At 73.3% G+C, this 14,728-nt stretch overlaps 1 protein-coding gene across 4 annotated transcripts; it reads right to left on the reverse strand.

Annotated features, from left to right (window-relative positions):
- Positions 1–232: 232 nt before the first annotated feature.
- HR (HR lysine demethylase and nuclear receptor corepressor) lies at positions 233–10,893 on the reverse strand. Of its 4 annotated transcripts, none has more exons than XR_014575430.1 (18): positions 7,675–9,048; positions 5,837–6,637; positions 4,371–5,181; positions 3,975–4,161; positions 3,676–3,899; positions 3,438–3,587; positions 3,217–3,327; positions 3,001–3,122; positions 2,740–2,815; positions 2,473–2,639; positions 2,138–2,371; positions 1,839–2,035; positions 1,591–1,666; positions 1,291–1,421; positions 1,100–1,195; positions 728–1,026; positions 513–632; positions 233–431 (listed from the first exon to the last, which is right to left on the reverse strand). XR_014575430.1 is itself a non-coding variant. In XM_083811606.1 (18 exons), the coding sequence occupies exons 2-18, from the start codon at positions 6,593–6,595 to the stop codon at positions 369–371; spliced, it is 3,798 nt and encodes a 1,265-aa protein (XP_083667732.1). In that variant the 5' UTR covers positions 6,596–6,637; positions 10,758–10,893; the 3' UTR covers positions 233–368. The 4 variants fall into 4 exon arrangements, 3 of the variants coding, with proteins under 3 accessions (XP_083667732.1, XP_083667731.1, XP_083667733.1); XM_083811606.1 differs by lacking the exon at positions 7,675–9,048 and adding an exon at positions 10,758–10,893 and having other exon boundaries at positions 1,864–2,035; XM_083811605.1 differs by having other exon boundaries at positions 1,864–2,035; positions 7,675–8,989.
- Between the last annotated feature and the right edge of the window lie 3,835 nt (positions 10,894–14,728).

A 14,728-nucleotide genomic window follows, 5' to 3' on the forward strand; every position in this document is an offset into this window, starting at 1 on the left:
GCAGCGCCAAAAAGGGAGAAAAATCCCGGAGGCAGGCAGCTGGAGGAGTTGCAGACACCGGTGCGGGCAGGGACAGGGCTGCTCTCTGCCCTCCCGACGCCCTCTGGGCTGGCTTCTCTCCCTGGAGGGTGCTCAGCACCACTTGCTGGCTCCCCCCCCTGCTGTCCCCAGCACCCCAGGGCCCCCCCCAGCCCCGTCCCCCCTGCCCCGGGGACCCAAGGGAGACGCGGAGGCAGGAGCTGGCGGCGCAGCCGACCCTTTCTTTATTCCTGGCAGAGCAAAGCACCAAGCAAGCAGCGCCGGGTGGCGCGGGTGAGGACGGGCACGGCGCTGCCTTCGTCCCGGCGTCCTGGCGGCGCGCCGCCGCCTCACCTGCAGCCCTGCAGGACGCCCACGGCCTCCCGCACGGCGGCCAGGATCATGCCATCCAGCTGCAAGGAACGCACGGGGGGCTCAGCGCCACGCACCCACCCCCGGGGACCCCCGGCCACGGGTCCCCGACCGTCACCCACCTGAGCCCGGAGCCAGCGTGCGGCCCCCGGGGGACCGGTGCCGTGGTCCCCGAGGCGGGCGGCGCTCTCCGGGGACAGGAACCGCTGCTCCACGGCGATGGTGCTGGTGAGGTTCTGCACCTGCGGGCACACCGCGGTGGTGGCGTCGGGGACCGGCCAGGCCCCGCTGGGTGCCTCGGTTTCCCCAGGAGGGGGGAGCTGGGGCAGCGCCTTACCTGGTGCGGAGCCCCGGCGGGGACCAGCACCGCGTCCCCCAGGCACTGCAGCAGGGTCCAGGCGCTCACCCCGCACTCCTCCCGCAGCCGCCGCCGCAGCTCCGGGTCCAGGTAGAGCCCGGGGGGGTCCTCAGCCACCCCCCCTCGCCTTTGGTCCACCTTGCGCAGGAAATCCTGGATGCGGCCGGCGTCCTCGGCGCGGAAGATGTGCCACAGGGCGGCGGGCTGGCTGCCGGCACCCCGCAGCCTCTCCTGCAGCAGCTCGTCCATGCCGTCCTCCTCGGCGTGCAGCAGCGGCTCTGTGGGTGCAGGAGAAGGTTGGGCGGGGGGGGGGGCCGTGGCGGGACCCCCCCACACACACCCCAGCCCTACCGTGCCGCGCGGCGGCGTGCACCAGGACGCTGATGGTGTCGGCTGCCTCCACCGTCAGGTTCTTGGTGCCGACGCTGCCATCCTGGGGATGCACGCCTGCAATTTGGGGAGCAGGGGGGTGGCACGGCGTGGCCGGGGGGGGGGAGGCTCAGCCTGTCCCCCCCCCCAAGCCCCCCAGCTCCCCTGCTCACCGTACGCCGCGCACACGCGGGGGCGCAGCCAGCGGCGGCCCCGCTCGCCCCGCAGGTAGGAGGCCAGGTTGAGGCGCCCGTGGGGGCCGCAGTACTCGGGCAGAGGCAGGCTGGAGCTCAGGTTGGTGGCCCTGTGGCACAGAGGGGACGCTGCGCGCCTGGGGACCTCGTGCGGGGCCACCACCGTGTCCCCAGATCCCTGCATCCCGCACCGGGGTGCTGGCGAGGGTGCGCCGGTGGGGCCAAGGACGTGCTGGTGCAGCCCCCCCCCCCTCCGGTGATGGCAGTGCCGCCGCTTACCGGCACAGCTGCATGTCCCCAAAGCCACTCTCCAGCTTCAAGACGTCCCCAGCGCCCTGCTCCGGCACCGGGCAGGCTGCAGGATTGGGGGGGGCACGGCGTCACGCACCGGGACCACCCCCTGCGTGCCACCCGCGGCGCGTCCCGGGCACGGATGCACGGGGTTGGTTTCCTCCCCCTCAGCTTGCACCGGGGGGGGGGTCCGGGCCCCCCCCCGTCCCCTCCGTCCCTGTCCCCTCGATGCTAACCCTCCGGCGGCTCCCGGCTGCTTACTCGCGCTGGCGGCGAAGCCGTCCCAGAAGCGCCCGCTGCCCATCCTGACGCGCCGCTGCTGCGCCCGCAGGTTCACCGCCTCCACCTCCTGCTCCCCCCCGGGGGGGCGGAAGGATTCGGGCCCCCACAGCCTCCCGTCCAGCCTCTTCTCCAGCCCTGAAACCAGGACGGGCTGCGGGGCAGGGGGGGGGGGACACAGCCAGGGATCAGTATAAGGGGGGAGAAGCTGGGGGGGGGGGGTGTCTGTGCGTCTCCCCCCGCTCAAGGGGCTCACCTGGCCTTGCCGCCAGTGCTCCTGGAAGAGCCGGTAGTTGGTGGCGTGGCCGGGGTCCTGCAGCCACAGCAGCCCCCCCGGGGCCAGGATGCAGTGGGAAACGGGGGTCCCGGGGGTCCCGGGGGGGCCGGGGGGGCCGGGGCAGCTGAGCTCGCAGCCCGCGTGCCTCTCCTGGATCTTCCTCTCCACCACGCGGGCGATGATGCTGTCCAGGATGCTGGTCAGGCGATTGTCCTGGGGAATTTGGGGAGGTGCCGGGGGGGGGACACAGGGTGTCACCCCGCCCTGCCCACCCCGTTTTAGCCCCCCCCCCAGCACCCCGTGCCGGTACTCACGCTGGGCAAAGGGGGCGCGACGGGGGCGAAGGCCATGCGCACCCCGTTGTGCCCCAGGCACAGCTTGACGGCGGTGGAGGCGAGGAGATCGCAGAGGGTGGCTGTCTGCACGGCCCCCCGGGGGGGCGGCGGCGGCGGAGGCCCCGGCGGCCCCCCCTCGGGGCTCTCTGCTCCAAGAAACGGGGGGCAGAAGGACGGGGCTGCCTCCTCTTCCTCGCGCCCCCCACCCCAGGGCGCAGCACCCCCGCCCCCCGGTGCCGCCCGTACCTTCCTTGATGGCTCTGGCCGTGGTTTCGCCGTTGGTGCTGGGCACGAGGGGGGGGGCCACGCTCCCCGTCTTCTCCTAAAACACCCCCAGTGCCACCAAACCATCCGGGGGGGGGTGGCACATCCCCACGGCCCCCGCTGCTCCTCGGGGCTGGGACCGTGCGCAGTCTCCCCCCCCCCCCACAGTGGGTGGCAGGGGGTCGGGGTGCTCCCCCCCCCACCCCCCGAGCCCTCCATGTCCCCCGTCGTCCCCCCCCCTACCTGCCTGCCCCCGGGGGGCTCCGCCGGCCCCTGCTCGGTGTCCCCCACCCCGCAGGGACAGTGCCACTTGACGTCGAACTTGGCGCGCGCCTCGTGCAGCAGCTGCCAGAGCCGGGCCAGGACTGGGGGGGGGGGCAAATGGGGGGGGTCAGCACCCGGGAGGTGACCAGGGAAGGGTTTGGGGGGGGGTCCCGGAGGGGTCTCACAGCTGCTCACCACGAGTGGGGACGAACTGCGTGGGGACGAGGGCCGCCGGGTCGTGGTCGTGCCCCGGGGCGCAGCGCTGCGGCCGTGCCGGGTCCCCTGCGAGAGAGCGCGCGGCCGTCCCTGCGTTGCCCCCCCGAAGTGACACCCCCACGCCTCCTGCGGGGTCTGCGGGGGGGGGGGGGGCCAGCACCCGCAGCCGGTCCCGTTTGCCCTCCCCGGGGTCCCCGTACCGTGCCCGTCCTCCTGCTGCCGGCCGCGGTGGCACTCGGGGCACAGCTGGAAGCCGCACGCGGCGCAGCTCCAGTGCGAGTTGAAGCAGCGGCGCTGGCAGGCGTCGCAGAGCCGGGGGGCTCCCTCCCCGCGCCTCCAAGCCGTCAGCCCTGCAACGACGCCACCCTCAGCCTCCCCCCCACCCAACCCCGAGCCCTTGGGGACCACCCGCAGACCCCCCCCGGGGTGCCCGCTTACCCCCGGGCTGGCCGTGGGCTCCCAGCCACGCGCCCCTGTCCCTGCGGACGGCGGCGCAGAAGGGGCCCCCCAGCACCGAGAGCAGGTACTTGGCCAGGCAGAGGCTGCTGCCGCTGCTCCTGCCCCGGCCCTCCGCCGCCTCCAGCCCCGCCGCCTCCCCCTCCGCCTCGTCCACCGTGCAGAAGCCGTCGACGCTCAGCTCCCCGCCGTCCCCGAAGGCGAGCCTGAGGGGGCCAAAGTGGGGTTACCGGGGCAGACGCTCTGTGGGGAACCCCCAAAAAGGCCTCCCCCCGGCTCACCTGCGGAAGCGCAGCAGCCTGCAGGTGCTCTCCGCGAGCTCCTCATCCTCGTCTTCATCCCCAGGGCTCCCCGCAGCCCGGGCAGCGCAGGCGCAGCACCGCGGGATGCTCTTGGGCAGGGCGGTGCAGGGCACGCTCTGCAGGCACCACGGCTCCGGGCCAGCCCGGCCGGCACAGACTGGGGGGCCTGGAGGGGGGGTAATGAGGGGGGAATTTGGGGCTGGCACCGCGCACGGGGAGGGGACGGGCACGCTGGAAACCGGGCCAGAAAGTAGGGCTGGAAAATAGGGCTGGGGATGGGCAGGGAGCAAAGCTGAGCTGGTTGGGGAGCCCCCACGCGTTGGCAGCTCGTTGGGGACACCACGGACGGGGACAGCCCCCCTGCAGCCGCCTTACCTCCCTCTCCCAGCTCTGTCCTCTCCGCCGGGACCCCTCCGCTCCCGGTGCCACCCAGGTGCTCGGTGCCACCCTGGTGCTCAGTGCCACCCGGGCGCTCGGTGGCCTTGGCTCCCCGTTTGGCTGCTCCAGCCCCTTCGGCGGCACCGCGGTGCCCGTCGGCGGCGCCGTGGGGGCGTTTGGCCGAGCGCTTGCCCTCGCCGGCTCCCTCGGGGCCGTCCCTCCGGCCCCCTTTGCACCTTGGCACCGACTGCTCCGAGTGCCGCGTCAGCCACGTCTTCTTCAGCTTGGTGTGGATGCTGGGCGGGCAGGGAAACCGGCCCCCGTCGCCCCCCAGGGGGCCGTCACCATCCGGCCCCGACGCGTCGAAGGGGCCCAGCGCCCCACAGCCCCCCCCCGGTGGGCACGGGGGGGCCGTGGGGTAGTGCCTGTCCACCCGGGGGTCCGTGCCCCCCGGTGCCGGCGGCGAGCTGGGTTCGAGGCTTTGGTACGCCGGGCGCTTGTCTTTGGGTTTGCACTGGGGGAGATGGGGGGCGTGGGGCCGTGCGCCCACCCAGACCCCCCCTGCGGCCACGCTGGGCTGTGGGAGGAGCAGGGGGGGTGCGGTGCTGAGCGGGGGGGTGTGAGGATGAGGAGGGGGTGCTGCCGGGAGGTCCCCCGCTCTGCCATCCCTCCACGGGGCACCCGGTGGCTGCGGGACCCCCGTGTCCCCCTCCCCGTCTCCGCCGTGCCCTGGCTGCCCCCCGCCCGGCAGCTGCTCCTGGTCCTCGGCCTGGAGGTGGAAGCCGGGCTCCTTCTTCGGGTAAAACTCCTGGGGGGGGAGCAGAGGGGGGGCTGTTAAGGCTGGAGACCCCCCAAGTGGGGGTCCCCATCCCTGCCGCTGCGCCCTGACCCGCATCACGGGGAGCTGGGGGGCGCCCCACGGCCCTGCCTCAGTTTCCCCAGGGCCCCTCCTTAGCCGAGCAGACCCCTCGTGCTTTCCCCAGCCGGCGCTGACCCCGTCCCTGGGGTGTCCGTGTGTGTCCCCCCCCCACCCCCCACCCCGCACCCGCGTGGGAAAGGACCGGGGCGCCACGACGGGCGCACCCAGGGGCCGGCTGCTCTGCCTCCCGCCGCCTCCGTGCCGCCGTGACTCAGCCCCGCTGCCTGCGGCACGCCGCGGGCCACCCCCGGCGAGGAGAGCAGCACCCCCCCCCGCCCCTCGCCCCCCATTACGGGGGGGCATCGCCCCATTTTCGGGGGGCTGGGGCTCCTCCCTGCCCTTCGGATGAGTCGTGGCAGCGAGCACGGGGGTCGTTTCCCACGCGGGGGCTGCGGGCGCTGGGTGCCCCCCACCCCGGGTGACGGTGCCAGCACCGCCCGCCGCAACGCGCCGCTCCCGGCCTCGGCTGAACCCGGCCTCCCAAGGGACCCGCGAGGCCGCGGGATGGGGAGCAGAGCCCAGAGCCACGCGGGCGCTCGCTCACCTTGCTCCCCGAGCTGCAGCTCTCACCGAAGGCGCCCGGAGCCGCCTTGCACCTCGGCGGGACCCCCAGGTAGAGGGGCTGCGCCCCCCAGGCCGGCACGAAGGGACCCAGGCGCCAGTCGGTGCCGGCGAAGCGCCCGTCGCCCACGGGACCCTCCGGCCCCCCGCCACCAAATCCGGGCTCTGGCGGGGGGCCGGGGGGGAGCAGCGAGGACAGGAGGAAGGGGCTGTGCTTGGCCTCCACCAGGAAGGGGCAGCTGCGGAAAGCCGGGGGGTCCCCGTCCCCGCGGGGCTTGCCGGGGCGCTGGGTGTCCGTGGCCGGGAAGGGCAGGGGGTAGCGGTGGTACGCGTGGCTGTAGAGAGCCAGGGGGGCCAAAACGGCTTCAGCCCACCGCGGGGGCTCCTTGGGCTGCCCGTTCCTGGGCGCCAGCAGCAGCGGCAGCTCGGCGGAGTCCTTGGGGAGGCACAGGGCGTCCCGCAGGCGCTGCGGGGCCGGCGGGTAGGGGCAGCCCAGCGGGAGGCCGGCCGGCTCCACGCAGCCCTCGGAGCCCCTCCAGGGGCAGCCCTTGTCCGCGGCCAGCCCAGGGCTGTAGCTCAGCTTGGGGGGCTCCTGGTAGCCCCCCAGGGCCGGGTCGGTGGCCGCGCTCCGGGGCAGGACCCCCGGCACCGCGCTGCTCTCCAGCCCCCGGGGGTCCTGCGCTGCCTCCGGGGCTCTCCTCCAGCGCGGCGCGGCCTCCCCCATCCTCGCCTCGCTGGCCATGCGCTCATGTGGTGCTCAGCACCGTGCCTGGCCGGCCGGATCCTGCAGGGGGGAGAAAAGGGGCCTCAGAGGGGGGTGGGGGGGTGGCTGTGAGGGCATCCCCCACCCCTCCATGCCCACGAGCTGCCGGGCCAGGCGCACGCAGCGGGGGAAACTGAGGCACGGTTTCTGCACCCCCCCCCCCCAAACTCCATCCTCACATCCTGGGGGGGTCCCATGGGTGCCATCCTCCAGGGAGAGCAATCCAAGGGGGGGGGCAAGCAGCTGGAGAAGGGGGTGTCCCCCCTCCCCTGCACCCCTCCGGGACGCACCCCGCGCCCCCCCCCCCCGGCCCTCCGCACCCAGCCTGGCCGCGCGCCCGCCCGCTGGCACCCGGCGTGGGGAGGCCTTGCCCCGCGCAGGTATTCGCCTCCGGCCAGGGCCGGGCGCAGCTTCCCAGGAGGGCTTGCAGCGAGCGGGGAGCTCCCAGCTCCCAGAGGCCCCTCCTGGGAGAAATGTCGGCGGGGATTTGCTGGATTAACACTTCCCTGGGAGCCGGGCCACACACGCACGCTCCGGAGCCGTTTCTCGCCGCGGCGCCGTCCCTTCCCGACGGGGCGAACGCCATCCCCTGCCCTCCGCAACCCCCCTGCCAGCAGCCGAGGGGACGGGGACGGGGCGCCTCGGGTCCAAGCCAGCCCTACAAAAGCTCAGCCGGCTCCTGGGTGGGACAGAGCCACCTCGACGGGCAGCCGGGGCCGTGCCGGGGGCAGGACGTGAGCACCGTGTGTCCCCGGCGTTCCCGTCACGTCCCATGCACAGAGCAGAGCAAAGTCCCCGTCCCGTGCTGCTGCCCAAGCCCCTGCTGGGGGCACGGAGCCGGAACGGGGCACCGGGCACCCGGAGCCATCTCCCCCCTCGCTTAGCCCCACACCGTGAGCCCAGCACTGCTCCCTCCCGGCACCCCAATGCCAGCACCGCGCGGCGTCCCCGAGCTCCTCGGGGCTCCCTTCGTTCCCTGTCCCTTCACCCCGCAGGACGAAGGTGGCCAGAGCGCGAGGAGCTGCGGGCAGCATCCCTGCGGCACCCGGCTTAGCTACCTGGCACGGCACAGGGTCGGTCCATTGGGGACACGTCACCCCCCCCGGCACCAGGGGGGGGACAGCTCGGCGGCGAGCAGCAGTGGCACGGCACCGGCACCGGGTCCCGGCGAGGCGACGCCGGGGACTCCTAAACCCACAGACTGAAGGGGTCTGGCTCCGGGATCTGAAGGAGGCAGAAAGCCGCCCGGGCTGCCCTGGGGACGTTCTTCTCCGAAGGCTGGAGCTGGAGTTTTCGATCCATTGGCCTGGGGGTCTCCGTGCTCCTCCTTCCTAGCGGCCTTGGAGCGGGAGCTGCCGGCGGGGGACAGGCGGCGAGGGGGCACCCACGAAGCGGCGACGGCAAGCGGGATGGAGCCCCGGCTCTAAGCAGCCTCGGGCATTTTTGGGGCGAGCGGCGGCACGGCGAGGCGACGGCGGCGCTCGGCGAGCGTGCGGCCTCCGCGGGCTCCCGCAGCGACTGGGGAGGGCGAGGCGAGGCGCTGGGGCTGCTGACGCCCGGGAACGCCGGCGTGCCGCCCAGCCCCGCGGGCACCGGCGCAGGCAGCGGCGGCGGCGGCGCGGTGCGCACCCGGCGGCCGTGCCAAGGCGGGCAGGTGTGCTGTGCCCCGCGTGAAGAAAGCGCCCTTTGTTCCGGGACGAGCCGCCCCGCCGCCGATGAAAGACGCCGGCCGCGCGCTCCGGGCGAAACCGGGATGGGAGAAACGGCGCGGGGAAGATGGGCCAAGAGCCCCAGCCCCGGTGCTTTTTGGGGGGGGCCGTGTCCCGGTGAGGATCACGCCGCTGCCCCACGGGGGCTGGCGACCCCGAAGCACCCGGTGCTGGGTGAGGAAACGGCCCCGACCCCGTCACCGCTCCGCCTTGCGACACCACAGGCTCGCCCCGTCCTGCCGCGCGGCCTTGTCACCCTGCCACCACCCTGCCTCCACCCAGGATGGATGAAGGCAGCAGCGCTCCTCTGCCTCCCCTCCACCCCGCGAGGCTCAGGAGGGACCCGAGGGTGCCCAAGCAGAGCCACGGGCACCCAACGCCGAGGCTGGAGGGGTGCCAGGAGCCAGGTCCCCCCACCCCGTACCCGCCGGGTGTCCGTGCGCCCTGGCCATGCCCCGGGGATGTGCCGGCCACGGGGGAGCACGCTAGGCGGGTCCCCAAGGCGAGGACCCCATTTCTGGGCTCCGGATGAGGGAACCCACGGGGCTGGCAGCGCCGGCGGGGTTTATGTAACGTGCCTTGTCCCAGGGACACCCTGCGCACAGCTCGCACGCGTTACATAAACTGCAGCCACTCCGCACAGCCTCCCCCGGCTCGGCACGGCTCGGCACGGCTCGGCTCGGCGCACACGGCGTGCCCGGGGGGCTGCCGGGGCCGGGGGCGCGGGGTGAAGGCAGGCCACGGCCGCGTGAGCCGAGCAGCAGCGTGATCGCCATCGGAGCGCGGCTTCGTTCCGGCTCAGCAGCTGCTGTGCGCGCCCCGGCCCCGCTGCGAGCCAGGAGCCGCGCGTTAACCCCTGCCGCGGGGCTGCGGGGGAACGCCGGGGGAACGGGGGGGACAGCGGGGGGCCCTTCGTGACGCTGGCGGTCGCCCGCCAGCCCCTGTCCCCCCCCGGTATGGGGTAACCACAGAGGATCCCGTTTTGTCCCCGTGGGAGCCCGGCCGGGCTCGCAGCTCCCGCTGGGTGCCAGGAACAGGGAGGGGATGAGCCGAGGCTCGGGGTGTGGGCGAGCCCGCGCCTCGCCGGGATGAGAAGGTGCTGAAAGAGAAGCTCTCTCTGCCCTCCCTTCCCTCCCCGGGGCAGGCAGCAGCAGGGCCGGGGCTGCCCGCGGTCCCACGGGGGGAGAGAGCCCACGGGGGGGGGTGGGCAGAGGTGCTGCGGGGCCGAGATGGCACTGGGGACGGACCCCAAAAGGGGTCTGCATCGCCCTGGGCAGGACGGATGGGGCACGGGATGCCCGCGGGGATCGGGGGCATTGCGACGGTGCCAAGGGGCCGATGGAAAAGGGGTCGGGCACGGAGCAGGATGGGTGCACCAAGCCGGGACGGAGAGCCCCCAGCGCCGGGGAAACCTGGCACAACGAGCAGGGAGATGCTGGGGGGCCGGAGGACATTTCCACCCCGCTCTGGGACGCATCCCAGCATCTCCCCCGGGTGCTGCTCCGTCCCTGCACCCCAGCACCCCGGCCGTGGGGCTGTCCCCAGTCCTTGGGGGGGGTCCCTCCAATCCCTGCCTGCCCCGGCACGACCCGCAGAGGGTCCCCGGGGTGCTTTTGTGGGGGTCCGAGCCCACCGCTGGGACCCTGCCAGGCCAAGCTCGAGCTCTGCCAGCTCAGGCTTTGCTCGGAGAGAAACCCCCCGAGGGGGGAGCTGAGCCTCAGCCGGCCCCAGGCGCAAAAAAAAAAAAAGGTTTTTTGCCTTAAATCGGAGGGCGAGCAGAGGGCCCGTGAACACCCCCGAGCCGAGCGCCGGCCCGAAGCTCGCAGCAGGAGGCCGGAAGCGCCCGAATTAGAAACCTTGGCATCCCTGCCCCGCGCCGCGCGGGAGGAGGGGGCGATGCTGGGAGGACGCCGGGACGGGGGGGACCCCGTCCCCGTAGAGTCCCCTGGCACCGGGGGGGGGGGACGCGGGCAGGGGCAGGCCACGAGGGCTGGGGGGTTCCGGAGAGGGGGGGGGTCCCAGCACGGTGGGTGCTGGGGGACGGGGGTCCGGGAGCCAAGGGGAACGCCGCAGCCCCCCCTCTGTGCACGGATGAGCAGAGGAGCCCGGGGGGGGGGGGTGCCCACATCCCCTGCCCTGCCCCGGCTGCATCCGAGCACCCCAGGGCCCCGCAGCCCCCCCGGGGAAGGGCTCCGCAGCCCCCAGCCCCAGCAGCCCCAAAACCAAACTCCAGCTGAAATCCAGCCTTTTTCTCATGCAAAACACCCTCGACATCCCCCCCCCCCCCCCAAAAAAAAAAAAAAGCTCGCCCAGGGCCCCCCTCCAGCACCCTTGGAGCCCCTGCCCTTCCTCCTCCTCCTCTTCCTCCTCCTCCATCCCTTCCTCCTCCTCCTCCTCCCGCAGCCCCGGCAGGGAGCCCGGCACGCACCTACCTGCCTCCGCCGCGGCGCAGGTGAGGAAGACGAGGGCGCAGGCAGAGGAAGGCTGCCCGCTTCTTCTTCCCCCCCCCCAACCCCCCCAAACCTCCCCCCCACCCCCCCCCCCCAACCCCGGATGGCCGAGAGCGAGCGAGCGTGGCGAGCTTTCGCTAATCTGCGCCCGGTGCTTATAAAAAAAAAAACCCACGTCAAAACCTCCAGGAGTCTGGAGGCTGCGGCGGAGCGGAGGGCACGGGAGGACACTCACTCCCACACGAGCAGCTTTCTGGGAATTAGGGCCACAGCCCAACTGCTCTGGCAGCCGCCGTTCCCCTCCAGCCCCGGGCTGCCCGTTGGGGGCACAAAAGCCCCCCCCCCAGGAGCTGGCCCCGTACGGCTCCCGCAGCCCGGCCGGCCGCTAATCTGCTGCGTCCCCCCGGGGAGGTGAGTAGGCACCGCTCATCCCGCTGCACCCACCGGAGGAGAAGCTTCTTCCCCCCCCCGGGTAGGGGCGGCCGGACCCTGTTACGCCACGGCGGGGTCCCCTCTGCGGTGCCGGGAGAGGATCCGGCCCCGAAGGCGAAGGGCCCCCCCGCCACCTCTCCAAGAGGCGCGCGTCGGCCCCTCTCTGCGGGCACCTCTCGCTCGCTGCCCACCCTCGAGGCTGCTTTAGGGTGTGGAAGCAGCCAAAAAGCTCGTCCCTGACACAAAAAGGGGGGGGGGGGCAGGGGGAAACCTCGCGGCCTGTCCCCCCCCCCCCCACACAGTCCGGTGCCCACAGCCCCGGGGACGCTCGGGCAGGGCAGGGGGACTCGGGGCATCGCCGCCAGCCCCGGGGCGGACACCCCCTTCCCTGCCTCCTCCTTCCCATCCCGGGGGGGGAACCAGCTGCACAAGAGCACAGCGCATCCTTTTGCGCTCCCCCCAGGATTCCCAGCTAGCTCCAAACGCCTCGGTGGAATTAAAAGTCCCCCCCCAGGCCAAAGGTCCCCCCAGGGACATGGGGGGCAGAGCCGGGCACCCGCCAGCCCCACGGCACCTACCTGGGAGCAGCCGGGGTCTCCTGCCCGCAGCCCAAGCCCCTCTTCGGCCCCCACCACGCCGCCGGGCCCCCCCCATGGCTGGCAGGGGACGGGGGACGAGCAGACGTGGCCCGGGGGTGGCGGGGGGGGCGACGGGGCGTTACGGCTCCTGGCGTGGGGAGAAGAGAGTCACAAATGGGGCCAGCCCCCAGCCACGGTGTCCCTTGGGTGGCGATGCGCCCGAGCGGGGAGCGACGTGGGGTGGGGTGGGGGGGGCTCCGCTGGGCACGGTCCCCTTGGGTTCGTCCCCAAAAGCACGGCGTGTGTGTGGGGGGGGACACCTCGGTGACCCCGCTCGCACTGGGGACGTGGCTCCGGCCCCACCGCACGTGCCCTGGCCTGGGGAGCCGAAAGGGATCCGAGTGCCAGGGCAGGGCAGGGCCGGGGCTGGCTGGGGACAGCCGGGTCCCCAAGGGGCCAGGCGGGAGGAAATCAGCTGGGGGGGGGGCACTGGGGGGGGCCCTTATTGCTCCAGCAGCCGCCGTGTCCTCCCGCGGCCCCGTCACCTCGGGCGCCCCTTCCCCACCGTGCTCCCACGCTTCCCACCCACCCTCCTCTTCCTCGCCGCGGGGCTGAGGACGTCACGGGGAAGGGGGGGGGGCTGCAAGAAAAATATGGGGGGGGAGATGAAGGAGCCTTACCTGCCCCCAGGCGATGCGGGGGGCTCTCAGCCCCCGTCCCACCCCCCCGAGCCCCCTGCGCGTCTCCGTGCCCTGTGCGCGGCCGCGGCTGGGGTTTGGGTGAAGAAGTGGGGGGGGTGGGGGGGAAGGCAGCTGAAAAGCTCCCGGGGCTGGCAGAAAAAAAAAAAAAGGGGGGAAAAAAAAAGAAAGAAAAAGAGGCTGCATTTAAACAACAGACATAATTATGCTTTTGATACCGTCTGCTAAAAATACAGCGCTGCGCCGCGCGGGGAGCCATGTGTGCGCGGCCTCACATGGCTCCGGGCTGCAGCGGCTGACTCAGGGCCCGGGGGGGGCCGGGGGGGGGGGCACGGCACCGGGGGGGGGCTGCAGGGGCTGGGGATGCCCGGCACAGGTTGTAGAAAGGGGGATGCGGCAAGAGGAACGCCCCAAAAAAGGGAGTTCGGGGGGTTTAGGGCGGCTGGGGGGTGGCATCGGCATCCCCCATCCCTAAAAAATAAAGGCGGGGATCGGCGGGTTTGGCTGCGTTTTGGGGGGACGAGGGAGGAAAGGGGAAATGGGGGGGGTCGAGGGGGGGCTGGGTGTCAGCAGCTTGCGGGGTTCAGCCTGTACCCGTTCCAGAGGGGTGCACGGGGCGGAGGGCGCTGCGGGGTGGGTGCTGCGGGGCGCCAGCACCCCCAGCACCCCGCGGGGAAGCCGTGCCGCCGGCAGAGCCCGTCAGTGAGAAACAGCCCCCGGTGCCCCCCCCCGGGGCACCGACCTTTGGCGGTGCCAAGGGCCCGGGGGGACGAACGGCAGCTGCCCGGGGTTTGGTGTCACCCCTCCATGGGGCGGGGGACGCATGCAGCGGGGCGAGGTGACAGCGCCGCGGCACCCCGTGTCCCCCACCAGGTCTTGGAGATGGGTGCAGGGAAACCCCAAATGGGGCAGGGGTTTGGGGGGGGGGGCACGGGGCAGGGACCTGCCCCTCGCCCCCATTAATGCCAGCCTCGTGGGGAAGCCGATTTGGGGGGGGGCTGCAACTCGCATGGCTTACGCGGCCTCTCGCAACCCTGGCACCAGGAGGGCGCACCGCTGCGGGGACAAATCCTGCCCCGCGGTGAGCTCGGGGACCCCACGAAGAGCTTGGGGACCCCATGGGGGGGTAGCAGAGGGGGCAGCTCCCCCCCCCCAGAAGCCAGGAGCTTGGCGGCGGGCGGGCGAGCTCAGGTCAGCCACGTAATTGCTGCGCTGGGGCGCTGCCAGCCGGGGGAGATTACGGCTCTGCTGACTGCAGCCTGGCACCGGCCCGCGAGCTGACGCAGCTGGGACCCGCGCTGCCACCCCAGGGGGCTGCCTCGGCCCCGGGGAGGGGGGTGGGGGGGGGGGCAGCTTGCGCTCCTCGCTCGGGTTTCTCTCCCCGGGGGGAGCGTTAGGACAGCGCCAGAGCGAGGAGCGGGCAGCGGGGTGCCCCCCTCGGCGCCGCATCTCGGGAGAAGGCTCTGCTCCCCGTGCCTCGGTTTCCCCACCCTGCGAAGCGGGCAGCTCCCCAGCGGGCTCCCATCGTGGGATCGCGATGCTCAGGCTCTGACACTCCCCCCCCGTGCCCCCCCAGGGGGCTCGCAGCACCCACCCGCCCTCCCCAAAGCCACCCTGGGGTCCTGCACACCCCCCCCCCCCCCTGCACCCCACCACCGGCATCCTCCCCGGGGCCGTATCCTCGGAGGAACCGCGCTCCCTAAGCGGCTTTCGGGGGATTACGGGCAGCCCCCTGGCCCTTGCCCTGTCCCCACCCAGCCTTCCTTCCCCGCTGCTTTAAGTAATCGTCTCTGAGACAGTTTTACCCGGCTAATCCGGCCACCTCCACCTAAGCTGCTCCAGCGCCCCTGCCTGCCCCCCGCCGGGGCGCAAACGCTCCCCTGCCCTGGGAAGCCCCCCCTGAAGGCAAGGAGGAGCCGGGGTCCAAAAATAAAACTGGACGCAGGGATGAGGGCAGGAAGCCTTGGGGGCGAGGGGACCGACGCTGGAGAGCGGCGCTGGAGGGGCTCCTGGAGGTGGCACGAGCGGCACAAGCAGCGCCGTCACCTCGTGCCACCCCACGCAGGGGGGTGAAGCCCCCCCCCCCCCCACAAAGGGATGGAGCAAAAAGGGGCCGAGAGCCCCGGGCAGGGCTGCGAGGACAAAGCGGGGCCGGGAGCCAGAGCGGGGCCACGTCCGCCTCCAGCCCCGGCCGCGTGCCGCGGGTGTCGCCTGCTGCCACGCCGTGGGGGTCACGGCTACTGCA

This window comes from Anser anser (genome assembly GCF_964211835.1).
Source record: "Anser anser genome assembly, chromosome: 26".
Taxonomy (NCBI): Eukaryota; Metazoa; Chordata; class Aves; order Anseriformes; family Anatidae; genus Anser; species Anser anser.

Coding starts and splice junctions, on each gene's coding strand:
- HR (XM_083811606.1), bottom strand. CDS start 6,595: ATGGCCAGCGAGGCGAGGATGGGGGAGGCCGCGCCGCGCTGGAGGAGA. Junction 2,640..2,739: donor GGCCAGAGCCATCAAGGAAG/GTACGGGCGGCA, acceptor TTCTTGGAGCAG/AGAGCCCCGAGGGGGGGCCG. Junction 432..512: donor CACGCTGGCTCCGGGCTCAG/GTGGGTGACGGT, acceptor CGTTCCTTGCAG/CTGGATGGCATGATCCTGGC.